The sequence below is a fragment of the Heteronotia binoei genome, chromosome 1 (genome assembly GCF_032191835.1).
Source record: "Heteronotia binoei isolate CCM8104 ecotype False Entrance Well chromosome 1, APGP_CSIRO_Hbin_v1, whole genome shotgun sequence".
Classification (NCBI taxonomy): Eukaryota; Metazoa; Chordata; class Lepidosauria; order Squamata; family Gekkonidae; genus Heteronotia; species Heteronotia binoei.
The window spans coordinates 285,490,262-285,517,593 of record NC_083223.1 but is presented as its reverse complement, the minus strand read 5'-3'; the positions used below and the strand labels follow the sequence as shown (position 1 = coordinate 285,517,593).

The window sequence follows — 27,332 nt, the reverse complement described above, 5'->3', positions numbered from 1 at the left end:
CTGTTGTTGGCCCTCCAGAGGAACTGGTAAGCCACTGTGTGAGACAGGAGGCTGGACTAGATGGACCCTCCCTGGTCTGACCCAGCAGGGCTCTTCTGATGTTCTTCTCAGGGGAAGGCCTCAGCCTCTCTGCCTGTTGCTGGCCCTCCAGAGGAACTGGTAAGCCACTGTGTGAGATAGGAGGCTGGACTAGATGGACCCTCCCTGGTCTAACCCAGCAGGGCTCTTCTGATGCTCTTCTCAGGGGAAGGCCTCGGCCTCTCTGCCCTGTTGCTGGCCCTCCAGAGGAACTGGCTGGCCACTGTGTGGGACAGGAGGCTGGACTAGATGGCCCCTTCCCTGGCTTGATCCAACAGAGCGCATGTTCTTTGGTGTCCTTCCTGTGAGCATAGGGGTTCCATTTTGTCTTTGCATGATGGTTTTAAAAATCCGTTTGTCTGGTCTCCTTTTAAAGCCCTTTCTAAGGACAGGAGAACTCCTTGGAAACAAAAGGCTCCATTGGTCCTGCAGTTGATTTAATTCCTGCTGGTAGAAGCCAGGATTGCTGGAGGCCTTTTGTGTGGGGGGGGGGGCTGCGGGAGCACAGGCCAGCCGGCTGGAGGGGGGTTGCTGGATGACAAATGGAGCCCATTATTTCCTTGGCTAGCCCCCTGAATAGCCAGTGCCTTTGAGTGGTTGGGGGGGTGGGCCCCATAACAAAGCCTCCCTGCAGGGGGGAGGGAGATGTGTGGGAGTCCAGGGAGGCCCCAGCAGTCCCCTCCCTCTTGTTCCCCACCCCATTAAAAGGGCATCAGCTCCATCATTTTCTCTGCCCTGGCAGGGCAGACAAAAGGCAGCCCTCCATCCCCAGCGTCCAGCTCTTTGGCTCCCTTGACCTGAGGCCAGCCTGAGGGGGGTGGGGCAGGCAGGCAAGCTGGCTCCATGGTGACCAAGCCCCTACCCTGCCCCCGCCTCAGCACCATGCTGTCCCACACGCAAGAGTTCACAGGGAGGGGGGGGGGGCGTCAGCGCAAGCAAGCCCAGAAAGGTGCCAGCAGCATGCCAAGCAGGTGAGGAGTGGCTGTTGTTGGGTTTGTGGCCTGCCTGAGCAGAGAGTGCTTCTCTAGGGGCTGCCCTCTTGCCCCCCTCCCCCATGGCACCCCCTGGCAAGGCAGAGAAGCAGAGAGAGGCAGGCCGGTGTGGCAGGAAGAGGCGGGCGACCAAAGAGCTGCAGGAGCAGAGCTGGGGGTGGAGGAGCAAGGCTTTTATTAGCGAGGGAGAGGGCGCGGGGGGGGGAGTTCTAAATAAAGGTCCTGCATTGCCCAAACAGGCACCTGGGGGGGGTCATCTTTTCATACAGGAGTAGCAATAAATATGTCTAAACATGTCTTAACTACTGTGAGAGACAAGGGAGCAAAGGCATACAAAGTCTCAAGAGCTGGCGGGTGTGGGGGGGGGGGTCGGATGTCTCTCAGCTAAACCACAAGAACTAGAAGTGTGAAACACCCAGAAACCTCCATCCCTTTGGCAAAAGCCAAAACCCAAGCTGTTCTTGGAGGGGGGGGGGAGACCAAGGTGGTGTTTCACAAAATGTAAAGAAGCTGGCTGCAGCCGATTTATTCACTTGAAGGGGATGAGAAGACCCCCACCCCCCACCCACATTCCAGGCCAAGGACTGCTGAGAAAGGAGGCCTGTTCTGTGGGCACAGCTGACCCCAGACAAGGGGAGCCTCTGTCTGATGCTGGCAGGCCCTGCCCCCAATGGCCAGGGGGGAGGCAGTTTGGGCAGGGGTCTTCCAGCCCCGGACCCCCCAGTGTCATTCATGCTCCACGAGAGAGATTTGGGTCAGGGGTCCGGGGCTTTCTCAAGTAGTCATGGAGAGGCTGGGACCAGCCCCCAGGGGGTCCCGCTTGCACCCCACCCCCACCGGTCATGTTCCTCAGTTTTCCTGGGATCCCCATTTCAATTCTCCCCCCCCCCCCAAAAAAAGCAGGTTTCACTCCCGGGTGTAGATCCTGGTGCAGACAACATCATCCGCAGTCATCGTCTGGGGGGGGGGGAGAGAAAAGGGGCAAGAGTTAGGGGGCTCCTGGTTGCTGCCTTCATGGAAGCCCCCCCCAAAAGGCCCCCACCCCCACCCCCATCAACACCATGTCCCTTGACCTTCCTGCTATTAATGCATTTCTTTTGCTTATGAAGTTCCTAATATTTCTATGTCAGAGGATGTAGTGATGGCCAAAGGAATAAGCTGATTTCAAAGTCTACCCGTGACCACTAGCCACGGGGGGTGAGGGGAACCTCCACAGTCAGGGGCACTAATCCTCTGAATCCCAGAGCCAGAGGCAACAACAGAAGAATTTCAGGACCTTCATCAAGAAAAAGAAAGTATTGTGTTCAGTTCTGGGCACCACAATTTCCAGAAGGATCTAGACAAGCCGGAATGGGTCGAGAGGAGGACGATGAAGATGGTGAGGGTCTGGAGACAAAGTCCTATGAGGAAAGGCTGAAGGAGCTGGGGATGTTTAGCCTGGAGAGGAGGTAACTGAGAGGTGATAGGATCACCTTCTTCAAGGACTTGAAGGGCTGTCATAGAGAGGATGGTGTGGAATTGTTTTCTGTGGCCCCAGAAGGCTGGACCAGAACCAGTGGGTTGAAATTAAATCAAAAGAGTTTCCGGCTCAACATCAGGAAGAACTGAGTGGTTTCTCAGTGGAAGAGGCTTCCTCCTAGGAAGGTGGGGGGTGGGCTCTCCTTCTTGAAGGTTTTTGAACAGAGGCTAGATGGCCATTTGACAGCAATGAGGATCCTGTGAATTTAGGGGGAGGTGTTTGTGAGTTTCCTGCCTTTTGCAGGGGGTTGGACTAGATGACCTTGGAGGTACCTTCCAACTCTAAGATTCTATGATGTTAACAGCAGGAAAGTCACCCTGATTAAGGGATCATGTCAGAGATGCCTGCAACGAGACACGCAATCCCCTGGTGGGGAGGACATCTTCCACACAGAGACCACCCTCTGGACCATTCTTGATTTCTCTGCAAAGGCCAAGAAAGCAAGCCCAGAGACAATGGTGTGCTCACACTTTCTCTGCCCCAGTTTCTCCTCTCCCTCATAGCCCCTGTGTGGCTGGTGGGGCTGAGAGAGCTCCGCTGGGAGTCCAACCTCCCCGTTCTCCAGTTTAGAGTGCACGGCCTTAGCCCCAGTGCCACCACTGGCTGCCCAGGAAGGGGAGGGGGCCCGGGGCAGAGTGCAAGACCTCCCAGCTGGGGGAGGAAGAGGAGGAGGAAGAGACTGGATTTCCCCCCCATCCTTCATTCGGATTCTCAGAGCAGGGGAGGGACGGTGGCTCAGGGGTAGAGCATCTGCTTGGCAAGCAGAAGCTAAAAGGTAAAGGTAGTCCCCTGTGCAAGCATCAGTCTGGGGTGACGTCGCATCACAACGTTTTCATGGCAGACTTTTCACGGGGTGGTTTTCCCTTGCCTTCCCCAGTCCTCTACACTTCCCCCCCCCCCAGCAAGCTGGGGACTCCTTTGACCGACCTCGGAAGGATGGAAGGCTGAGTCAACCTTGGGTCAGCTACCTGAACCCAGCTTCTGCCGGGATTGAACCCCGGTCGTGAGCGGAGAGCTCGGACTGCTGCTGCCCGTCTGAGTAGACAATACTGACATTGATGCACTGAGGGTCTGACTCAGTGTAAGGCAGCTTCATATGTTCCTATCTCCACTCCCTTCCTCTCCCCACCACAGACAGAGATAGGTGGGGCTGAGAGAGCAATGACAGAAGCTGCTCTTGAGAGAACACCTCTGACAGAGTGATAACTGGCCCAAGGCCATTCCGGCAGCTGTACATGAAGGAGGAGTGGGGAATCCAACCCGGTTGTCCCAGAGAAGAGCCCGCACACTTCACCACGCCCCCCAGCTGGCTGTGGTCAGAGAGAGGCCCTTACCAGGATGAGCTCCCCGTCATTGGTCATTTCTCGGGACCAGCCTGTCTTCGGCCCTTCTCCCTTCAGCAGCCGCTGCTCACACACCATCTTGTTGTCGCTCTCCCACCTGGCCAAGCTCTGCGGAGGAGGGAGGGAGGGAGGCCCATCTCTGAGGAAAAGGAGCCTCCGAGCTGCCCCCCCCGAAGGTGGGGAAGGGTCTGGCTGGGGGAGCCTGTGCCAGCACCAGGGTTGCCAACTCCAAGCTGGGAGATTCCTGGAGATTTAGGCCTGGGATCTCTGTTGTCTGGAGCCACGGCATTCTCCCGGGAGATCTTGAGGGAGGCTGCCTGCCTGGTCACAGGGGCTGTCATGGGAGGCCCTCCCCCTTCTCCCTGGCAAAATGCAGGCTGGAAGCTTGTCTGGGCAGAAGCTGTGCAGCTCCCCCCCCCCCCGCCCCCTCCTCGCCCTCACCTTGCAGGGCCGTCCGTCCACCGTCTGCTCCTCAAACTCTTCGCCCACCTTGAAGCTGATCTCGGTGGTCCGCACGGTGGTGGAGGTCTTGATGTAAAACCGCTCCCCCTCCTGCTTGATCTCCACGGCCGGCTTGGAGGCCGCAGCCACCGCGATCTTGCGGAGCATCACGTTGACCCCTGCAGAGGAGAGATGGCCTCTCAGGGAGGGAGGGAGGGACCGGGGGGGGAGGCAGCCTCACCAAAGGCAGGGAACAGGGGCACCGGAGAGGTGAAGTCACCCTTGGGTGGTCCTGTCCAGAACAGCCTCCCCAGACGGCCAGTGCTGCCTGCCCCCCCCACCAACCCCTGCAGAATGCAGGAAACACACAAACACCTCCCCCTAAATTCAAAGGATCCTCATTGCTGTCAGATGGCCATCTAGCCTCTGCTTAAAAACCTCCAAGGAAGGAGAGCCCACCACCTCCCCAGGAGGAAGCCTGTTCCACTGAGGAACCGCTCTAACAGTCAGGAAGTTCTTCCTAATGTTGAGCCGGAAACTCTTTTGATTTAATTTCAACCCACTGGTTCTGGTCCTACCTTCCAGGCCACAGAAAACAATTCCACACCATCCTCTCTAGGACAGCCCTTCAAGTACTTGAAGATGGTGATCATATCACCTCTCAGCCACCTCCTCCCCAGGCTAAACATCCCCAGCTCCTGCACCCTTTTCTCATAGGACTTCGTCTCCAGACCCCTCACCATCTTTGTTGCCCTCCTCTGAACCCATTCCAGCTTATCTATATCCTTCTTAAAATGTGGTTCCCAAAACTGAACACAAGACTCCAGGTGAGGTCTTACCAGAGTAAAGCGATACCGTCACATCACATGATCTGGACACTATACTTCTGTTGATACAGCCCAGAATTGCATTTGCCTTTTTAGCTACTGCATCACACTGTTGCCTCATGTTCAGTGTATGATCCACTAAGACCCCTAGATCCTTTTCACACATACTACTGCTAAGACAAGTCTCCCCCATCCTATAACCATGCATTGGATTTTTCCTACCTAAATGCAGAACTTTACATTTATCCCTGTTAAAATTCATTTTATTGGTTTTAGCCCAGTTTTCCAGCCTGTCGAGGTCATCCTGTATCCTGTTTCTGTCTTCTTCTGTGTTTGCAACCCCTCCCAATTTAGTATCATCTGCAAATTTAATAAGGATTCCCTCTATTCCTTCATCCAAATCACGGATAAAGATGTTGAACAAAACAGGTCCCAGGACAGATCCTTGAGGCACTCCACTTGTCACTTCTCTCCAAGGGGATGAGGAACCATTCGCAAGCACTCTTTGGGTGTGATCTGTCAACCAGTTACAGATCCACCTAACAGTAACAGGATCCAAACCACATTTTACTAACTTGTCAACAAGGATAGTATGTGGAACTTTATCAAAAGCCTTACTGAAATCAAGATAAAGTAGTCTACAGCCTTCCCCTGATCCAGCAAGGTAGTCACTTTCTCAAAAAAAGAGATCAGGTTAGTCTGACGTGACTTGTTCTTGAGAAAACCATGCTGGCTCTTAGTAATCACACCCATTCAAGCCAGGATAGACACCAGGGGGGAAATGGGCCCTTTTCTTCCCATCTTGGGACAAGGAAAACCAAGATGGAGGTCGGCCTGCCCGGTGGTTTTAGAGTCTTGCTGCATTCTCAGCCTGGCATCATTCAGTTCCCGTTTAGCTCTTTAATCTGTTTCTACCCCCCCAAAGTGAGCCCCAAAGTGAGAGCCCCAAAGTGGCTAAGCTCATTTCCTTCTCAGAACAACCACCCTGTGAGGTAGGCGAGGCCGAGAGAGTGTGCCTGCCCCAAGATCACGCAGCGGCCTGGCACAACATGAGTGCGGATTCCAACCTGGTTCCCCCAAAGCCCGGCACTCTCAGCCCCTACACCACACTGGTGCTCCCCCTGTCCTGCTTGCAACCCCCCCCACACACACATTTGCCTGGAAGCAAAGGCAGCTAGCAGGAACTGTGGCAGCTCCGGGTGCAGCAGGTGGGAAGGCCCCCAGCCCCGCCTCCTAATTGCCAGCCTCCAGGAGGCGCCTGGAGATCTCCAGAGATGGGGTTCAGGCCCCTTGGCAAAAATGGCAGCGCGGAGGGTGGGCTCTGTGCCTGGGGTCCCTGCTCTCCCCAGTCTCCAGGAATTGCCCAACCTGGAGCTGGCAACCCTACGAGGCAGCAGGGGGTTCTCCTGGAGACTTCTGGCAGGGCCTGGGGGGGGCTGCGCAGGCTGGGGGGGGCGGGGTGATGGAGCGGAGCTGACGCTGTCACCCTCCTTGGCGGGACCCGCCTTCTCCGTGTCTGGCGGGCAAGTTGCTCAACCGCTGCTCTGAAGCACTTCCCAAAGAACCCACTGACACCAATTTGGCACAAGTGTGTCCTTGTGCAACTAACTGTCAGGCAGACAACAAAAGAACTCCCTGTCAGTCACAGACGATCCAGCTGAAAAACTGGCTCCCTTGAACAATGGAGGTCACCATCCCAGGCAGCTTACGGGGGGGGGGGGGAGTTCACTCAGCAGGCAGAAACCACGCCCCCAACTGGGCTCCACCCCCAGAAGCAGCTCATAAGAACCGAAGAGAAGCCGTGTTGGACCAGGCCAGTGGCCCCGCCAGTCCAACACTTTGTGTCACACAGTGGCCAAAACCCAGGGGCCATCAGGAGGTCCATCAATGGGGCCAGGACACCAGAAGCCCTCTCACTGTGCCCCCCCCAAGCACAAAGAATACAGAGCATCACTGCCCCAGACATAAGAACATAAGAGAAGCCATGTTGGGTCAGGCCAGTGGCCCCTCCAGTCCAACACTTTGTGTCACATAAGAACATAAGAGAAGCCCTGTTGGATCAGGCCAGTGGACCCTCCAGTCCACCACTCTGTGTCACACAGAGTCCAAAACCCAGGGGCCATCAGGAGGTCCATCAATGGGGCCAGGACACCAGAAGCCCTCCCACTGTGCCCTCCCTCAAGCACCAAGAATACAGATCATCACTGCCCCAGACAGAAGAACATTAGAGAAGCCATGTTGGATCAGGCCAATGGCCCATCTAGTCCAGCACTCTGTGTCACACAGTGGCCAAAACCCAGGTGCCATCAGGGGGTCCACCAGTGGGGCCAGGACACTAGAAGCCCTCCCACTGTTCCCCCTCCCAAGCACCAAGAATACAGAGCATCACTGCCCCAGACAGAAGAACATAAGAGGAGCCCTGTTGGATCAGGCCAGTGGCCCCTCCAGTCCAACACTCTGTGTCACATAAGAACATAAGAGAAGCCCTGTTGGATCAGGCCAGTGCCCCCTCCAGTCCAACACTCTGTGTCACATAAGAACATAAGAGGAGCCCTGTTGGATCAGGCCAGTGGCCCCTCCAGTCCAACACTCTAAAGGGTCACTCAGGGGCCAAAAGGGCCCACTGAGGCTCTGTCTCTGCCCAAGACCTTGGAGAGCCCAGGCAGCCTTAGACAGAGCGAGGGGAGGGGGCAGCCTCTCTTCTTCATTGGCCACGGGATCACTCAAGTGGGGAGGGGCTCCTTGAATCTCCCCATCAGAGACAGAGTTGCCGGTCAGACAAAATCGCCGGGGAGACTCCCAGGAACCCAGTGGCAGTGCCAGGTTAAGGGAACACATACAACAGGGGGGTGGGGGTGGGGGGGCCTTACAAACTCAGCCTGCAGAGGAGTCTTTCTGGCTGCTGACCAGAGAGCCTGGAGCCTCCCCCCTGCCCCGCCCTGGTGGAGGGAGAAAGGGGTGCAAACATTCCTCCCCCTCCCCCTCCCGGGGGGGCAGGGAGGGGCTCTGCTACCCAGGCCAGGCCGGGGCCCCGCTGTGGCTCAGACGCTGCCAAGTTTCCACTGGGAAGACGGGTTACAAGATGTGAACATAGATTTCCACTTCATTCCTTCAGGGAGGGGCAAGGTTACGGCCCGTGTAGAAAAATGGCCGCCTGCTGGTAAGCACACAAAAGCCTGACCCATCCGCCAGTCAGCAGTTTGTCCTCAGGGGCTACACCCCCCCACCCTCCAGCAGCAGCAGCAGCGGCTTGGAATGTCACATTTTCATCCTGGAGGAGAGGACTGCAGAGAGAACTGCAGAGAAGAATCGGGGCGGGGGGGGGGGGAGTTGTCCTGTTCCCCAGGCATGAAGGCCCAGCCTCCTCTGTGGAGAAACCTCGACCAGTGTCTGGCAGCCACTGCCCCAGAAGCAGGTGCCCGGACACCTCTCCATCCCGAAAGAAGCGGAAGCAGGAGGCTTCCAGGACCTGTCTGGGCAGGTGGGAGAAGAGTCATCCTACTCCCAGCAGCCTCCCAGGACAAATATGGATTTTATTTTATTTTGAACATCTGAAGCTGCCTTCTACTGAATCAAACCCATCCAAGTCAGTCTTGTTTCCTCAGACTGGCAGCAGCTCTCCAGGGTCTCAAGCGGAGCTGGGGATTGAACCTGAGACCTCCTGTTTACCAAGCAGATGCTCTACCACTGAGCCACCATCCGTCCCTAAAGTCAGTATTGTCTTCTCAGCGGCTCTCCAGGGTCTCCAGCTGAGGATTTTCACGCCTCCTTGCCTGGACCCTTTTTAGTTGGAGATGCCGGGGGTTGAACCAGGGACCTTCTGCTTACCAAGCAGATGCTCTACCACTGAGCCACCATCTGTCCCTCAAAGTCAGTCTTGTCTGCTCAGACTGGCAGCTGCTCTCCAGGGTCTCCAGCTGAGGTTTTTCACACCTATTTGCCTGGACCGTTTCTAGTTGGAGATGCTGGGGATTGAACCTGGGACCTCCTGCTTACCAAGCAGATGCTCTACCATTGAGCCACCATCCCTCCCTAAAGTCAGTCAGTATTTCCACGCCTCCTTGCCTGGACCCTTTTTAGTTGGCGATGCCGGGGGTTGAACCAGGGACCTTCTGCTTACGAAGCAGATGCTCTGCCACTGAGCCACCGTCCCACGGACAGCCCAAGGCCAGAACTCACTCTGGGTTGTGTCCCCGGCTGGGCCCATGACAAGCTCCCGTCCTTAGCCAGCTGGTCACCCTCTGCTGCCCCAGAGATGGGGGGGAGGGATCTCTCCCAAGCCCCCTTGCCTTGCCTTGCCCAGCCAAGCCAGACCCACCGAGTTGGAAAGGGCTTGCTCTGCAAACATCTCCCATGGCTTCTGGCTCTGCAAAGTGTCCTGACCCAGAGAGGGGTGGTGCTGGCGGGATGGGGGGGGGGGGGAGGCTCCCTCTCCAAAGATGCCCCCAATCCAGCTGCCCAAGGAGGCTTGGCTCCTTCCCCTCCCCCCTCCCTCCCAGCATCCCAGACCTTCTGCCCCAAAATCCAGAGATGGGGGAAGGGGGAGGTTAAACATGCTGAAATATAAGTATGTGATAATTGCCCTGGCGTCTCTTACACCCCTCCCCCACTAACCTGGAAAGAATTTGCTGCTGCTGAGGAAGGGAAGGGGGGTGGGAGCAGGGAAGATGAGCCCCCTTTATGGGAGGGCAGGAGGCGGGAGGGACCCTCTCCCCGGTGGGACTTCTCACCTGAGCACACGGGGGGGGGGGGAGCCTGAGGGCAGGAGGGGGTCCTTGCCCCTGTGGGGGGGGGGCTGCAGGGCGGGAGGGTTTGCTGGAGAGCTGCTGCTGCTTGGAGGGGGTGGGGGGAGCAGAAATGTCTATTGTTTGGCGGAGAGCGAGTGATGGCGGGAGAGGAGGATGGAGAGAGTTCTGGGGTGTTCCCGGAGCAAAGGAGGGGAGGCTGGAGAGCCAAGGGGGAAAGGGGGGGGGGGGTCTCACAAAGAGGGAAGGCTCCATTGTTCCCTGGGGTGGGGGTGGGGAAGGGGCCTCCTCAAACTTTCACTGGCGGCGGGGGGGGGTGGGGGAGGAGGGATCTGCAATTCTGGCCAAGAACCCAGAGGTGGGATTTCGCTTCCTCCCCCCCCCCCGCGCTCCCCTCCATTGTTCTCGGGCAGGGATGAAGGCAGAGCTCCTCCGCTCCCCCCAGACAGACCCCCCAGGAGCAGCAGCAGCCCCCCCCCAAAGGCCCCGCCCCCGCAGACCCTGTCAGGCGGCCCAGCCGAAGACCCGGAGCCGGGATCTGCCTCCTGGGGCGTCTGCGTCTCTCTGCCTGCCCCCCGCCCCGGCCAGACAGCCCCTGCCCTGCAGGGAGGTGGCAGAGGAGCGGGGGGGGGGGTCTCCTTTGGGCAACCTGAAGGCCCAACCCCCCCAGGACAGCAGGCTGGCCTCCGCCATCCTCAGGTGCGCGGGGGGAGGGGGGAGGGAGGGAAGGAAGGAAGGAAGGACGGCCCTCCGGTGCCCCCCTGCAAGCTCTAGGGCAGGCAGAGGGGAGACCCGCACCGCGGGGGGGAGGTCCTCCAGCGCTCTGGCCCCTCCGACCGCTCTCCCCCCGCTTCTGCCGACACAGCCCCCGCAGCACCCCCCAGGAGGGCGGCAGCCCCCGCCACGCAGCAGCCGCTGCCCCACGCCCAGACCCCCCCGCCCGGGGCTGAGTCGCCCCTCTCCTGCTCTGGGCTGCCCGAGGGGGCGGGCTGGGCTGGGAGGCGCCACCCTCCCCCCCTCTCCTGAACCTGCAGACAGTCTCCCCCCGCCCGCTCGGGGCCTGGGTCGAGTCCTCTGAGCCCGGGGGCCACCCCCGCAGCTGACCCCCCCCCCGCCCAGGCAAAAGGTCAGGCCAGAGGCCGCCGCAGGAGCGAATGAAGAAGGGCTCCGCTTGGCTGCCCCGCCCCCCCCGAAAAGCCCCTGACCCCTCCTGACACTCACGCACAGGGGGGCAGCGGCAGCCTCCCCCAAGAGGGGCTGGGACCAGGGTCCGCCCCCGCGGAAGAGAGGAGCCCCTCCCCGCCCCCCCCCACGCCAGAGCCCGGGAAGCGGCCCCCCCTCCCTCTCCCCTCCCCGCCCTCGGGTCTTCTGGGCCCTGCAGAGCCCCCCCCCCCCGCAGGCGACGAGGCTGAGCGCAGGAGCGGGGGCGGCGGAGTCCGGCGAGGGGGGGGGGCTGCTCTGCCGTGGGACCCTCCCCGGGGGATGCTCAGGCCACCCTCCCTCCCTCCCAGGGCATTTCCCGGGGGGGGGGGGCGGCGGCAGGTGGACTCGGCCCGGCCAAGGGCAGGATCCGCACCCCGCTCCCCTGCGCCGGCCGCCTTCTCCCCCCCTCCCCGGACCCTCCCGGGATCCCCCCCTCGAGAGGCGGGAGGGCTTGTAGGGCTTGCGGGGCGGGCCGGCAGGAGGGGAGTCCCGGGAGGAGGAGGAGGCGGGAGGCACACCGGCGGCTCCAGGAAGAGCTCCCGGGCAGCCCGGGAGGAGGAAGCCCCGCCCTCTCCCCTGGGCCGACCCCCCGGCCTGCCTCTCCCCCCCCCCGGCCCGCCCGCTCCTCCCCTCCTGCTGCAGGAGCCCAGCAGCGGCGCCCCCCCCCCCCCCCGCTCTCACCCACCGAGCGCCTTGAGCAGCTCCTCGAAGTTCTCGGAGCTCCTCATCTTCCAGTGGCCGCCGAAGTTGGGCATCGCGCTCCTCCTGCCGCCGCCGCCGCCGCCGAGACAGACAGACAGAGAGAGAGAGAGAGAGACGCCGGCTGGCTGGCTGGCTGGCTCGCCTGCCTCGGGGATCGCGCCGCCGCTCCTCCCCGCCTGCACCGGCTTCTCCGCCAGCCACTCAGGCTGCCCGGCCGCCGCCCCCCCCACTCCCCCAGGCCCCGCCCCCCCCTGAGCCCCGCCCCCCTGAGAAGGAGGACCCCTGGGGGAGGGGAGAGCGATCCCATGGCTCCACTCCGGGGTCAGCCTGGGCAGAAGGAGCCCCTGCCGGGAGAAGCTGAGGAGGGGGCACTCACTCCCCCCGGGCCTGCAAGACCTGCCAGCACCTCTCCAGACCACTTCCTTGCTTCCCTTATGCATCCCTCCTCCTCCTCCTGGCTTTCTCACCGCAGATTACAGGAGATGAACTGCTGCAACCAGACACCAGCAGCCAGCCCAGGGAGGAACAAAGCCACCTCTCTCCCCTGCCAGGGCTGGGAAACGGCCCATTGTCTCCGCCAAGGTGTCACACAAACAATGCCGCCAGGAGGAGACGGATCCCTGCCACACAACACCACAACCCCCTCCCACAGAAAGCCGCCTCGAACTAAACCAGGCCATCTGGCCACCAAGGTCCCACTGGCAGCCGCTCCCCTCCCCTCCCAGGTGGACAGGCCTCCCACGTCCCTTCCGGCCTGGGCCTTGCCACTGGAGATGCTGCCTGGCCTTGAACCTGGGACCTTCTGCACACAAAGTGGATGCTCTGCCACTGAGCCCCAGCCCCTCTCACCAAAACATGCTGTTGCCCCCCACTGACTCAGATGCCATCAGGGTCAACCAGGCTCTCTGACCTCTACTTGGACAGGCAGCAGCCGCCTCTCCAGGGTCTCAGGCAGAGGTCTGGGCCTTTGAACTACCGAGGACTGACCCAGCAAACTTCTGTGTTCACAGCAGATACTCCACCAGCAAGCCCCAGGGTTCCGTTCTGCTACAGCCCTTAGGACTTCCTGGACTTTTCAGTTTTCAGCTTCCTAAAAACATATGAACCTCAGAAGAGCCCTGCGGGGTCAGACCACGAAGGGTCCATCTAGCCCAGCCTCCTGTCTCACACAGTGGCCAGCCAGTTCCTCTGGAGGGCCAACAACAGGGCAGAGAGGCCGAGGCCTTCCCCTGAGAAGAACATCAGAAGAGCCCTGCTGGATCAGACCAGTGAGGGTCCATCTAGTCCAGCCTCCTGTCTCACACAGGGGCCAGCCAGTTCCTCTGGAGGGCTAACAACAGGGCAGAGAGGCCGAGGCCTTCCCCTGAGAAGAACATCAGAAGAGCCCTGCTGGGTCAGACCAGTGAGGGTCCATCTAGTCCAGCCTCCTGTCTCACACAGTGGCCAGCCAGTTCCTCTGGAGGGCTAACAACAGGGCAGAGAGGCCGAGGCCTTCCCCTGAGAAGAACATCAGAAGAGCCCTGCTGGATCAGACCAGTGAGGGTCCATCTAGTCCAGCCTCCTGTCTCACACAGGGGCCAGCCAGTTCCTCTGGAGGGCTAACAACAGGGCAGAGAGGCCGAGGCCTTCCCCTGAGAAGAACATCAGAAGAGCCCTGCTGGATCAGACCAGTGAGGGTCCATCTAGTCCAGCCTCCTGTCTCACACAGGGGCCAGCCAGTTCCTCTGGAGGGCTAACAACAGGGCAGAGAGGCCGAGGCCTTCCCCTGAGAAGAACATCAGAAGAGCCCTGCTGGGTCAGACCACGAAGGGTCCATCTAGCCCAGCCTCCTGTCTCACACAGTGGCCAGCCAGTTCCTCTGGAGGGCTAACAACAGGGCAGAGAGGCCGAGGCCTTCCCCTGAGAAGAACATCAGAAGAGCCCTGCTGGATCAGACCAGTGAGGGTCCATCTAGTCCAGCCTCCTGTCTCACACAGTGGCCAGCCAGTTCCTCTGAAGGACCAGCAACAGGGCAGAGAGGCCTCGGCCTTCCCCTGAGAAGAACACCAGAAGAGCCCTGCTGGGTCAGACCAGTGAGGGTCCATCTAGTCCAGCCTCCTGTCTCACACAGGGGCCAGCCAGTTCCTCTGGAGGGCCAACAACACGGCAGAGAGGCCGAGGCCTTCCCCTGAGAAGAGCATCAGAAGACTTTGCTGGGTCAGACTAGGGAGGGTCCATCTAGTCCAGTCTCCTGTCTCATACAGTGGCCAGCCAGTTCCTCTGGAGGGCCAGCAACAGGGCAGAGAGGCCGAGGCCTTCCCCTGAGAAGAGCATCAGAAGACCTTGCTGGGTCAGACTAGGGAGGGTCCATCTGTCTCCTGTTTCATACAGTGGCCGGCCAGTTCCTCTGGAGGGCTAACAACAGAGCAGAGAGGCCAAGGCCTTCACAAGAACATCAGAAGAGTCCTGCTGGGTCAGACCAGGGAGGATCCATCTAGTTCAGCCTCCTGTCTCACACAGTGACCAGCCAGTTCCTCTGGAGGGCCAAGAACAGCGCAGAGAGGCTGAGCCCTTCTTCTGAGAAGAACATCTGAAGAGCCCTTTTGGGTCAGACCAGGGAGGGTCCATCTAGTCCAGCCTCCTGTCTCACACAGTGGCCAACCAGTTCCCCTGGAGAGCCAACAACAGGGCAGAGAGGCCGAGGCCTTTCCCTGAGAAGAACATCAGAAGAGGTGTGCTGGGTCAGAACAGGGAGGGTCCATCTAGCCCAGCCTCCTGTCTCACACAGGGGCCAACCAGTTCCTCTGGAGGGCCAACAACAGGGCAGAGAGGCCGAGGCCTTCCCCTGAGAAGAACATCTGAAGAGCCCTGCTGGGTCAGACCCGGTCCATCTAGTCCAGCCACCTGTCTCACACAGTGGCCAACCAGTTCCTCTGGAGGGTTGACAACATAAGAACATAAGAGAAGCCATGTTGGATCAGGCCAACGGCCCATCAAGTCCAACACTCTGTGTCACACAGTGGCAAAAAATTTTATAGACACACATACACTGTGGCTAATAGCCACTGATGGACCTGTGCTCCATATTTTTATCTAAACCCCTCTTGAAGGTGGCTATACTTGTGGCCACCACCACCTCCTGTGGCAGTGAATTCCACATGTTAATCACCCTTTGGGTGAAGAAGTACTTCCTTTTATCCGTTTTAACCTGTCTCCTCAGCAATTTCATCGAATGCCCACAAGTTCTTGTACTGTGAGAAAGGGAGAAAAGGGCAGAGAGGTCGAGGCCTTCCCCTGAGAAGAACATCAGAAGAGCCCTGCTGGATCAGACCAGTGAGGGTCCATCTAGTCCGGCCTCCTGTCTCACACAGGGGCCAGCCAGTTCCTCTGGAGGGCGAACAATAGGGCAGAGAGGCCGATGCCTACTCCTGAAGTTGCCTCCTGACGCTGGGATTCAGAGGGTTACTGCCTCAAACCCTGTCTAATTCCCTTCTAAAGCTGTGGAAAGTTCTGTCAACTCCTGGCAGACATCTGGTGACCCCATGAGGCTTTCAAGGCCGAAGCCATATAGGGGTGGTTTGCCATTGCCTGCCTCCACATCACAACCTTGGAATTCCTTGGAGGTCTCAAATTCTAATCAGGACTGAACCTGCTTAGCTTCCAAGATCTGGTGAGACTGGACCAGCCTGAGCTATCCACGTCAAGGTCAAAGTTTAATTAGTCACTGGATAAAGATGGGTTTCCTTTGTCCTGAATCTGTTGCCCATGGACTTAATTGGGTGGCCCCCGGTTCGAGTAGTGAAGGAGAGGAGAGGAAGCCCCCTATCCCCTGCATAACTGTAAGCCTCTCTCATGCCTCCCCCACCTTGGCCTTCATTTTTCTAAGCTGAAAAGTCCCAGGTCCCCCCGTCTCAGTGGAGGGGGGGAATCAGAGGTCCTTGTCCTCTTGGTTGCCTCCTTCTGCGCCTTGCCCACCTCTGCAAGGTCCTTTCTGACCAGAGCTGTGCTTGATAGTCGAAATGAGGCCAGATTATTGGCTAGTCCAAGGGCATCACAATAAGGGCCATTTCATTCCCAGTCCTTTCCCTCATATTCCCCATCAGAGGCTGATGTTTTTCACCACCGCCACACAGTGGCTCCACATTTCCACTGAGCTTTTCACTACCACCCCAGATCTCTTTCAGATTCAGTCTCAGTAAATTCAGACAGACCCCCCCTCAGTTTGTTGTAGTGGTTAAGTGCGCAGGCTCTTACCTGGGAGAACCAGGTGTGATTCCCCCCAGGGCCGGGGGGAGGGTTTTTGGTGCCCTAGGAGAGCTGCCCACTAGCACACCCCCACCCTCAGAAATTAAAAACAAAATTGCAGGAGAATGAAGAGACTTGAAACTATAAACATTTTTAATTTGCAGTTTTTTATTTTAAACTTTTAAAAAGTGAGATAAAGCAATAAAAATTGTGAGAATACTACTTGATCCTTGTAGCTGGAGGTGCCGGGGCCAAGACCTTTACATGACCATTTCTACTTGATCCTTGTAGCTGGAGGTGCCAGGGACAAGACCTTCACATGACCATTTCTACTTGATCCTTGTAGCTGGAGGTGCCAGGGACAAGACCTTCACATGACCATTTCTACTTGATCCTTGTAGCTGGAGGTGCCAGGGACAAGACCTTCACATGACCATTTCTACTTGATCCTTGTAGCTGGAGGTGCCAGGGACAAGACCTTCACATGACCATTTCTACTGGATCCTTGTAGCTGGAGGTGCAAGGGACAAGATCTTCACATGACCATTTCTACTTGATCCTTGTAGCTGGAGGTGCCAGGGACAAGACCTTCACATGACCATTTCTATTTGATCCTTGTAGCTGGAGGTGCCGGGGACAAGACCTTCACATGACCATTTCTACTTGATCCTTGTAGCTGGAGGTGCCGGGGCCAAGACCTTCACATGACCATTTCTACTTGATCCTTGTAGCTGGAGGTGCCAGGGACAAGACCTTCACATGACCATTTCTACTTGATCCTTGTAGCTGGAGGTGCCAGGGACAAGACCTTCACATGACCATTTCTACTTGATCCTTGTAGCTGGAGGTGCCAGGGACAAGACCTTCACATGACCATTTCTACTTGATCCTTGTAGCTGGAGGTGCCAGGGACAAGACCTTCACATGACCATTTCTACTTGATCCTTGTAGCTGGAGGTGCCAGGGACAAGACATTCACATGACCATTTCTACTTGATCCTTGTAGCTGGAGGTGCCAGGGACAAGACCTTCACATGACCATTTCTACTTGATCCTTGTAGCTGGAGGTGCCAGGGACAAGACCTTCACATGACCATTTCTACTTGATCCTTGTAGCTGGAGGTGCCAGGGACAAGACCTTCACATGACCATTTCTACTAGATCCTTTTAGCTGGAGGTGCCAGAGACAAGACCTTCACATGACCATTTCTACTTGATCCTTGTAGCTGGAGGTGCCAGGGACAAGACGTTCACATGACCATTTCTACTTGATCCTTGTAGCTGGAGGTGCCAGAGACAGGACCTTCACATGACCATTTCTACTTGATCCTTGTAGCTGGAGGTGCCAGAGACAAGACCTTCACATGACCATTTCTGCTTGATCATCTTAGCTGGAGGTGCTGGGGTCAAGACCTTCACATGACCATTTCTACTTGATCCTTGTAGCTGGAGGTGCCAGAGACAAGACCTTCACATGACCATTTCTGCTTGATCATCTTAGCTGGAGGTGCTGGGGTCAAGACCTTCACATGACCATTTCTACTTGATCCTTTTAGCTGGAGGTGCCAGGGACAAGACCTTCACATGACCATTTCTACTTGATCCTTTTAGTTGGAGGTGCCAGGGACAAGACCTTCACATGACCATTTCTGCTTGATCCTTTTAGCTGGAGGTGCCAGAGACAAGACCTTCACATGACCATTTCTGCTTGATCATCTTAGCTGGAGGTGCTGGGGTCAAGACCTTCACATGACCATTTCTGCTTGATCCTTTTAGCTGGAGGTGCCAGAGACAAGACCTTCACATGACCATTTCTGCTTGATCATCTTAGCTGGAGGTGCTGGGGTCAAGACCTTCACATGACCATTTCTGCTTGATCCTTTTAGCTGGAGGTGCCAGGGACAAGACCTTCACATGACCATTTCTGCTTGATCATCTTAGCTGGAGGTGCCAGGGACAAGACCTTCACATGACCATTTCTACTTGATCCTTGTAGCTGGAGGTGCCAGAGACAAGACCTTCACATGACCATTTCTGCTTGATCATCTTAGCTGGAGGTGCCAGGGACAAGACCTTCACATGACCATTTCTACTTGATCCTTGTAGCTGGAGGTGCCAGGGACAAGACCTTCACATGACCATTTCTACTTGATCCTTGTAGCTGGAGGTGCCAGGGACAAGACCTTCACATGACCATTTCTACTGGATCCTTGTAGCTGGAGGTGGAAGGGGCAAGATCTTCACATGACCATTTCTACTTGATCCTTGTAGCTGGAGGTGCCAGGGACAAGACCTTCACATGACCATTTCTATTTGATCCTTGTAGCTGGAGGTGCCGGGGACAAGACCTTCACATGACCATTTCTACTTGATCCTTGTAGCTGGAGGTGCCGGGGCCAAGACCTTCACATGACCATTTCTACTTGATCCTTGTAGCTGGAGGTGCCAGGGACAAGACCTTCACATGACCATTTCTACTAGATCCTTTTAGCTGGAGGTGCCAGAGACAAGACCTTCACATGACCATTTCTACTTGATCCTTGTAGCTGGAGGTGCCAGGGACAAGACGTTCACATGACCATTTCTACTTGATCCTTGTAGCTGGAGGTGCCAGAGACAGGACCTTCACATGACCATTTCTACTTGATCCTTGTAGCTGGAGGTGCCAGGGACAAGACCTTCACATGACCATTTCTACTTGATCCTTTTAGCTGGAGGTGCCAGAGACAAGACCTTCACATGACCATTTCTGCTTGATCATCTTAGCTGGAGGTGCTGGGGTCAAGACCTTCACATGACCATTTCTGCTTGATCCTTTTAGCTGGAGGTGCCAGAGACAAGACCTTCACATGACCATTTCTGCTTGATCATCTTAGCTGGAGGTGCTGGGGTCAAGACCTTCACATGACCATTTCTGCTTGATCCTTTTAGCTGGAGGTGCCAGGGACAAGACCTTCACATGACCATTTCTGCTTGATCATCTTAGCTGGAGGTGCCAGGGACAAGACCTTCACATGACCATTTCTGCTTGATCCTTTTAGCTGGAGGTGCCAGGGACAAGACCTTCACATGACCATTTCTACTTGATCCTTGTAGCTGGAGGTGCCAGAGACAAGACCTTCACATGACCATTTCTGCTTGATCATCTTAGCTGGAGGTGCCAGGGACAAGACCTTCACATGACCATTTCTACTTGATCCTCCTTCATGTGCAGCTTGGGTCAGTCATAACTCTGTTAGAGGTGTTCTCTCAAGAGCAGTTTCTGTCAGACCTCTCTCAGCCCCACCTACCTCACAAGGTGTCTGTTGTGGGGTGGGGGAGGGGGAGGCTCCAAGTGAAGAGCGGGGTATAATCCAATCTCCTCCTCCTCCTCCTCTTCTTCTTCCATGTAAAATTAGGAAATGTTGTCCTGATATGCACCTGCACTTACTTGTGTTGACGTTCGAATGCCACCTTCTTGTCCAGCCACCTGATCTGGATATGTTCTCCAGAAGCTCTTCACAATCCACCTTGCTTTTCAGCATCCTGAATAATTTGCTACCATCTGCAAACTTGCCTTCTCTACTGCTTACCCCAATTTCAAACCATTTAGGGTTAAATAACCCAAGTCCCAAATACTGACCTTTGTGGGGCCCCACTGCTCTCTTCCTCCCACTGAGAAAACTGCCCATTTACCCCTCTCCTTGGTTTCCTGCCACTTAACAGGGGTGGATACAATATACTTGGACATCCATAAGGCCCCTCACAAAGGACTCCTGAATAAACTTCACAGTCAGGGGCTAAAAGAGGACCTCTCTGCTATGCTTCCGCAGGGGTCTTGGGTAGGGTACCTTGCCAAAAGCCTTGTGGATGTCCAGACCACCTGCTTCCAAATCCCTCTAAACTGTGGAGTCCTGTGAGCAAAAATTCTCCTTTGTGAGCTGCTGGCATTAAAACTGTGAGCTCCTGCACATACATTAGTGTGCTCGGGGGCTAAACAACTGTGAGCTAGCTCACACAAACTCGGCTTAGAGGGAAAACTGAAGACTCCCGAGAGGGTGGAGAGGCAGGACTTTCCTTTGCTGGAACCCTGCTGGCTTTCCTTTGTTCCACCCAGCTTTGTTCTTGTGGGGTGGGAAGGGCCAAGTCAAGTCACAGCCAACTGCTGCCTTCGCCGCCCCTGCAGGGTTTTCAAGGCAAGAGAGGGGCAGAGGTGGGTGGCTGTCCCCTGCCCTCCCGGATTCCTCTGGAGTCTCCCCAGGCCTGGTGGTTCTGCTGCGTTTCTGAGAGCTGGCAAGGCCAAGCAAGTCTGCGGCATCCAGGTCAGGCGGTTTTGTTCCTAAATGTGCTTAGTAATTCTCTGGGTAAAAAGGAGGAAGGGTAAACCTTCCATTTTTAACAAGATGCCTTTTCGCTTTTTATGACTTCCGTGACATTTTGAGCTCTTAATCACACCAGGCACCCTTTTGGACTTGGCAGATACCTTTTAGGCCTCGCTTTGGGTGGTTTTGAAGAGCTGTGAACATCCTCTCCTGATCTGGCTATTATGGAGTCGCCTTGCAGCTTCCTCCTCCCTTCTCCTTTCATTTGTACAAATCAAGAGATTGTTCACTCAAATAGGATTGTTGTGGGCTTGAGAGAACCACTCCATCGACACCAGCACTGAACCTCACCGTATTGTGGCCGCTGACTGTTCCCTTCCAGGACATCGAGGTTTACAGTCCCAGACCCCTAGGATTGCCAATCCCCAGGTGGGGGCAGGGGATCCCCTGGTTTGGAGGCCCTCCCCCTGCTTCAGGGTCCTCAGAAAGCGGGGGGAGGGGAGGGAAATGTCTTCTGGGAACTCTATTATTCCCTATGGAGATTTATTCCCTTAGAAAATCATGGAGAACTGATCCGCGGGTATCTGGGGCTCTGGGGGGCTGTTTTTTGGGGTAGAGGCACCACATTTTCAGTATAGCATCTAGTGCCTCTCCGTAAAATACCCCCCAAGTTTCAAAAAGATTGGACCAGGGGTCCAAATTCTATGAGCCCCAAAAGAAGGTGCCCCTATCCTTCATTATTTCCTATGGAAGGAACAAATTGAAAAGGTGTGCCATCCCTTTAAATGTGATGGCCAGAACTCCCTTTGGAGTTCAATTTTGCTTGTCACAGCCTTGATCTTGGCTCCACCCCTAATGTCTCCTGGCTCCACCCCCAAAGTCCCCAGATATTTCTTGAATTGGACTTGGCAACCCTACAGACCCCTAATCTTCCGGTTGACTCGGTGACCAGCTGTTCCGTTGCACAATCATTTACGATGTCTGTGAACTTCATTTCTACCCCATGACTCACGCACACATTTGCCCAGTCAAGTTGAGGGTAGCTGCAGTCACGCTGCAGGGCGATTTTTCTGCTTTAGTCATCTCCCTGGTTTCCTTCTCCTCTCCACATGAGCCTCAAAGGTTCGATTGAGGGGGGGGGCAGCATAAATAGCCCTGGGGCATCTCCACCCCTAACAATTCCATGGGAGAGTCTGTTCCCTTTTTTTCCTAGCTTGTTTGATGCTATACCCTCTGGGTAAGAATAAACTGTGAAGGGATGGGATGGGATGCTCCTTCGGGTCCCAGAGATCAGAAAAGCCATGGAACCATAGAGTGGGAAGGGCCCATAGAGGCCATCTAGTCCAACCCCCTGCTGAATGAAGGATCAGCCCCTGGAACATCCCTGAGAAGTGTTTGTCCAGCTGCTGCTTCAAAACTGCCAGGGAGGGGAGGGAGAGCTCACCATCTCTCTCGGGGGGGGGGGGGGTGTTAAACAATTTTTTCCTACTATCCAGCCAGTACCTTCCCACCCTTAATTTAATCCCATTCAAAATTCCACCAAATTCTACTATTCATGTCATATAGAATCCTAGAATTCCAGAGTTGGAAGGGGCCATACGAGCCATCTAGTCCAACCCCCTACTCAATGCAGGATCAGCCTGGAGCAGGGATGTCAAACATGTGGCCCGGGGGCTAAATCCAGCCCCCAGAGGGCTCCTATCAGGCCCCCAAGCAACTGACTGTCATCTGCTTCCTTTTCCCCTTCTCTTGCTTCCTTCTGCATCACAGCTTGCTCAGCTGCACAGGCACTACAGAGCAAAACCTCTATTTTCTCCATTGGCTGAGGCTCCTCCCTTGGGGAGGAAGGGGGGGAGGCAGCGCCAGGCTCTCTCAATCGCACAATGAAGCCACTGAGCCAAGCCTCTCTTCCTTCTCTTGGCTGAGGCTCCTCCCCCTCCTGATCCTCTGGGGAGGGAAAGAAAGAGCCAGTTTCCTTTGCCCAGTTCTTGGATTCCATGGGAGAAATACAAAGAAAGCACTTTTAAGACCAAGAAGTGCTAATGTTTTAAGCATGTTTTATTTTAAGGGTTTTTTAAAAAAGAAAATCTTTAATTGTGTTTGTGTCCTTTATAAAATCGATCCTTTGGGGGCGGGATCAGCACATGGAATAAAATACGTCTCCTCCAAAGGAGGTGCAGATGAGGGGGGGATGTCCTCCCCAAGGAAGCCCTGCAAAAGCCACTAGCCAGGCTGGGATGTTGGGCCCAAAGACGGATGCCCCCCTGACAGCCGGGGTGGAGGCGGACAAGGAAAAGCATCTCAAAGAAGATGCCAAAGGAGGAGTTGGCATTCTTGTCAAGCCCAATCCCAGAGAGCAATCCGAGATAAAATAAACTCTGCGTGTTGTACTCAGAGCTTCATTTTCAGGCTGGGGAAGAAAAGGGGCTTTGCTCGGGAGGCTGCAGCCACAGCCCAAGAAGTTTCCGAAAGAGCACCAAATGCCTCACACCAGCAATGGACTCCTCCCCAGCCCTCTCTTTGGAAAGGAAGGAAGGAAGAAGAAGAATTGCAGATTTATACCCCGCCCTTCTCTCTGAATCAGAGCGGCTTACAATCTCCTATGTCTTCTCCCCCCACAACAGACACCCTGTGAGGTGGGTGGGGCTGAGAGGGCTCTCACAGCAGCTGCCCTTTCAAGGACAACCTCTGCCAGAGCTATGGCTAACCCAAGGCCATTCCAGAAGCTGCAAGTGGAGGAGTGGGGAATCAAACCCGGTTCTCCCAGATAAGAGAGCTCTGGCTGACCCAAGGCCATTCCAGCAGCTGCAAGTGGAGGAGTGGGGAATCAAACCCGGTTCTCCCAGATAAGAGAGCTCTGACTGACCCAAGGCCATTCCATCAGGTGCAAATGAAGGAGTGGGGAATCAACCCCGGTTCTCCCAGATAAGAGAGCTCTGGCTGACCCAAGGCCATTCCATCGGGTGCAAGTGGAGGAGTGGGGAATCAAGCCGGGTTCTCCCAGATAAGAGAGCTCTGGTTGACCCAAGGCCATGCTAGCAGGTGCAAGTGGAGGAGTGGGGAATCATACCCGGTTCTCCCAGATAAGAGAGCTCTGGCTGACCCAAGGCCATTCCAGCAGCTGCAAGTGGAGGAGTGGGGAATCAAACATGGTTAGCCCAGATAAGATTGCTCTGGCTGACCCAAGACCATTCCAGCAGGTGCAAATGGAGGAGTGGGGAATCAAACCCGGTTCTCCCAGATAAGAGAGCTCTGGCTGACCCAAGGCCATTCCAGCAGCTGCAAGTGGAGGAGTGGGGAATCAAACATGGTTAGCCCAGATAAGATTGCTCTGGCTGACCCAAGACCATTCCAGCAGGTGCAAGTGGAGGAGTGGGGAATCAAACCCGGTTCTCCCAGATAAGAGAGCTCTGGCTGACCCAAGGCCATTCCAGCAGCTGCAAGGGGAGGACACCTCACAGGGTATCTGTTGTGGGGAGGGGAAGGAGCCATGTCTCCTCTAAGCCGCAGAGTCTTGTGAGCAAAAATTCTACTTTGTCAGCTACTGGCATTAAAGTTGTGAGAGACTGCATAACTTAGTGTGCTCTGGGGCCATTGTTCCTGAGCTAAGACAAAAAAACTCTGTGAGCTGGAGGCTAAAGATCTGTGAGCTAGCTCACACAAACTCAGCTTACAGGGAACACTGGGACGGAGATTGGAAACCGCTCTGAGACTTCTTCAGGTGGTGAAGGGCAGGGTATAAATCCAACCTCTCCTCCTCCTCCTCTTCTTCTTCTTCTGTTCTGTACCAACTGGACTCTCTGAGCTGACTTCAAGGGCAGGCCAATGCAGAGCCCAGTACAGTAGTCTAGCCTTGTGTTCCTCGTGACACAGATCTCCGCAGCTAGGCCGCCGAGGTCAAGCCCTCTTCTGGGAGACATGAGGGCAGAAGAAAGCCTTTCTGCAGCTGCCTACACTTGCTTCTCCATTAATAAATCTTGTCCCCATGTGATCCTGGGGCTGAGTCAGAGTGTCTGCTGGAGCCCACCCCGGGAGAGAAGCGCAGCCCCAGCCGCCCCATCTCCTCTTCCCTCTGACTCAGCAGGAGGCCGTTTCAACGTGTTCCTCCTTGGAAGCCGGCAGTGGTTGGAACCTCGACAGAATCACCAGGAGATTCGGACAAGGCAACTTAGAGGTGGGGGTCCTCAGCATGCCGATGACCCCCACCCCTCTACTCCTATGACTCCTTCTGGGAGGGAGGGAGTGGCTGGGTCAGGGAGGATGTTTCTGCTGCCCTTCTCCCCAAGGGCTCTGAAGGCCGCTCACACAGGTGCACACAAAGTTCCACCGGAACACATCGTCCCCACCTCTGTAGTCTGGGGATCACAGCTGTGACTTGAAGAATCTCCAGGCCCCACCTGGAGGTTGGGCACACAACTGGTTCTCACCTGACCCCTCCCCAAATGCCAGTGCAAATGTGCCCTCCTGTCAGAAACTTCCTTTTTCTCCCCCCCCCCCTCAAAGCGTGGTGGAGATCTGCCCTCTGGAGGTTTTCTAGGCTGCCTTTCCTGTTGCCTGAAGATGGGCCACCTCCCCCCTCTCTTAGGCAAGGTCCCTGGGGCTGCAACTTCTGGCACAGAGCCTCCCCCCCCCCAAAAAAAAGAAATTGGCTGGGAGAAGCTGGAGACGCTCCCTGGGATGCCGGCAGCAGGAACAGCAGGACAGAGAAGAGGACAGACGGACAGACAGCTGACAACCGTCCCTCCCTCGTCCGTTCCTGGAATGAATGATTCCGCAGCTTCTTTTGGAGAGGTTGGGGCTGGCGGGAGATTCTGACACACTGCCAAGCATTACACTTTCCTCGGAAGGAGGGCGCTTCCCTGACTTCTTCTTCAAACAGCAACCAGGAAAGGAGCAATCGGTTCCTTCTTTCTGTTGACCCTTCCATGCAGCTACTTCGAACACCAACAAGTGGCGGCCAAACTTGCTTAACGGAAGAGCCACATAGAATAAACATCTTACATTTGAGAGTTGCAAGACATGAACAAATATTACGCACACGTCTTTATTAAAAATACTTTCTTTGCACAGAAAGATAAAATACATCTGCATGCACTTTACAACACGACCATGCTAGGTGGAGACTTTTTTAAAAAACAAAAGCTGGCAATAACAGTCTCCATAAGACCAGAATAGGGAAAGGTTAGGGAATTACCTTTTAGCAGCAGTGGGAAGGAAACACATATGTACTATATAAATCATTGACCACCGCTTGCATCATTGTACAAGAGCTATGAAACTGAGGGGGGAACTTTGCACCGCCCTCTTTAATGCCATCCCTCCTTCCAGTGGGTCCCTCAGCTCTTGTGCTTTCTTTCCTGCTCTAGCTCTCTAGGCAACCTCATTGGAGGAGAAGAGCTTGCAGCCTGCCTATTTCTCCCTCCTTCCCTGCTTCACACACGGCGGAAATAGTTGCCTACCTCAGAGGCTGAGTGAGGTCTCGATGCTAAGCACCCTTACTTGAGAGTAAGCCTGCATCAAGAGCCTTCTCAGCCTCCGGACGCTGCACCGTATGTGTGAAAGAGCCACGTGTGGCCCCTGAGCCACAGGTTGGCCACCCCTGTTCCAAGACAAACTCCAAATAATACTAAGTCGCTGGTGAACCCTGGGCTAAGGGGAGCCCAAAGAAACTTCTCTGAGTGCTGTTGAATCCCCTGGTTTTTTTAAATTATATTTTATTGTTTTTTCATATGTTGTACTTCGCCTTGAGCCCTACAGGGAGTGGGCAGAATAGAAATATACTAAAATCAAATAAATAAAATAAGTGGGGGATTGGAGGAGACTCCGGGGACTGTCCGGGGCCTGGTGGAATTTGCAGAGTGGCTCAGCTGTGAGAGCAGAGACAGGAGCAGGGCACTGGCTCAGCACGTCTCACAGAGAGCAGCAGGGACTCTGGGCTGGGCTTCCCCTTTGGAAGGGAGACGAAGCCACAGAAGGAGGGGGAGGTGAGTGACAAGAGGAGGGTTTCTTGCCCAACTTGTCCTGTTGCAACAGTTTTCTTTCAGCTGAAGTTCCCTACCCTGCAAATTGCCACTCGCTCCAGCTCAGCAGGGGTCAAGCAGAGAGAGAGTCGGGAGCCTTTGGGCAGGGCATCTTCAGACAGCCCACCTTCAATCCCAGGTCTAGACAGACCTCGGTCACTTTCGGAGCCTGAAGATTTCCTGGCCTGCCCGGTAGACCCATTACAGGCCGGAGGAAGCAAAGATGACAACGTGAAGCACAACAGTTGCGTGACTCAAGTGGCCACTGAGGGTCCACAGGAGACTGGTGGGGCGGGGAGCTGACTGGGAAAGTGGAGGTCTTGGAAGACACGGTACTTCCCACTCCTCTGACAGGGGCCAGATCAGTTAAGAGCTGTGGGGCTATCCTGGACCCAGCAAGTTCAAGGCAGCTCTTCCCTTCCTTCCATCTTGCTTTCTCCCCCAGGCCAATCTGGCTGTCCCGTGCCAGGCCCCCAGTGCCTCAAGGCTCAGCTGCTGCACCCCGTTCTCCTCCAGTGCCTGCCTGCCTGCCTCACAAGGCAGCTCAGAAGCTCCAACGAGCACAGAACGCTGCCGCCTAGTTACCATCTAGGACTAGATGCAGGTGGGTGGCCGTGTCAGTCTGAAGCGCAGCTCCTGAACCTTTCTGAGAGTTCTGCCTCCTCCTGCCCACCTTGTACATTGAGTAGTAGGTGCAGCTGCATAACAATCCCCGGATGAGCTCCACCACCTATTTTTCTACAAAACGACCCCTGAATTGGTGACTTTGATTACCCCTGGAGAAAATGGCTGCTTGGAAGGGTGAGCTCTATGGCATTGCACCAGGAACCTATGAAGCTGCCTTCTACTGAATCAGACCCTCCTGGGTCCATCAAAGTCAGTCTTGTCTACTCGGACTGGCAGCTGCTCTCCAGGGTCTCCAGCTGAGGTTTTTCAT

The 27,332-nt window shown here is 55.7% G+C and overlaps 1 protein-coding gene across 1 annotated transcript; it reads right to left on the bottom strand.

Moving 5' to 3' along the window:
* Positions 1-1,951: 1,951 nt before the first annotated feature.
* On the bottom strand, positions 1,952-11,919 carry CRABP2 (cellular retinoic acid binding protein 2). Its single transcript, XM_060261471.1, has 4 exons — positions 11,834-11,919; positions 4,374-4,552; positions 3,924-4,040; positions 1,952-2,027 (listed from the first exon to the last, which is right to left on the bottom strand). Exons 1-4 carry the CDS (start codon positions 11,901-11,903, stop codon positions 1,977-1,979), a joined length of 417 nt encoding a protein of 138 aa, XP_060117454.1. The 5' UTR covers positions 11,904-11,919; the 3' UTR covers positions 1,952-1,976.
* Positions 11,920-27,332: the final 15,413 nt, after the last annotated feature.

Bases quoted from the DNA above. Each gene is read 5' to 3' on its own strand.
- CRABP2 (XM_060261471.1), bottom strand. From the start codon at position 11,903: ATGCCCAACTTCGGCGGCCACTGGAAGATGAGGAGCTCCGAGAACTTC. The intron at 4,041-4,373 runs GTGAGGGCGAGG...CCTCCTCCGCAG, and splicing joins TGGACGGACGGCCCTGCAAG to AGCTTGGCCAGGTGGGAGAG. The intron at 2,028-3,923 runs GTAAGGGCCTCT...CCCCCCCCCCAG, and splicing joins ATGACGGGGAGCTCATCCTG to ACGATGACTGCGGATGATGT.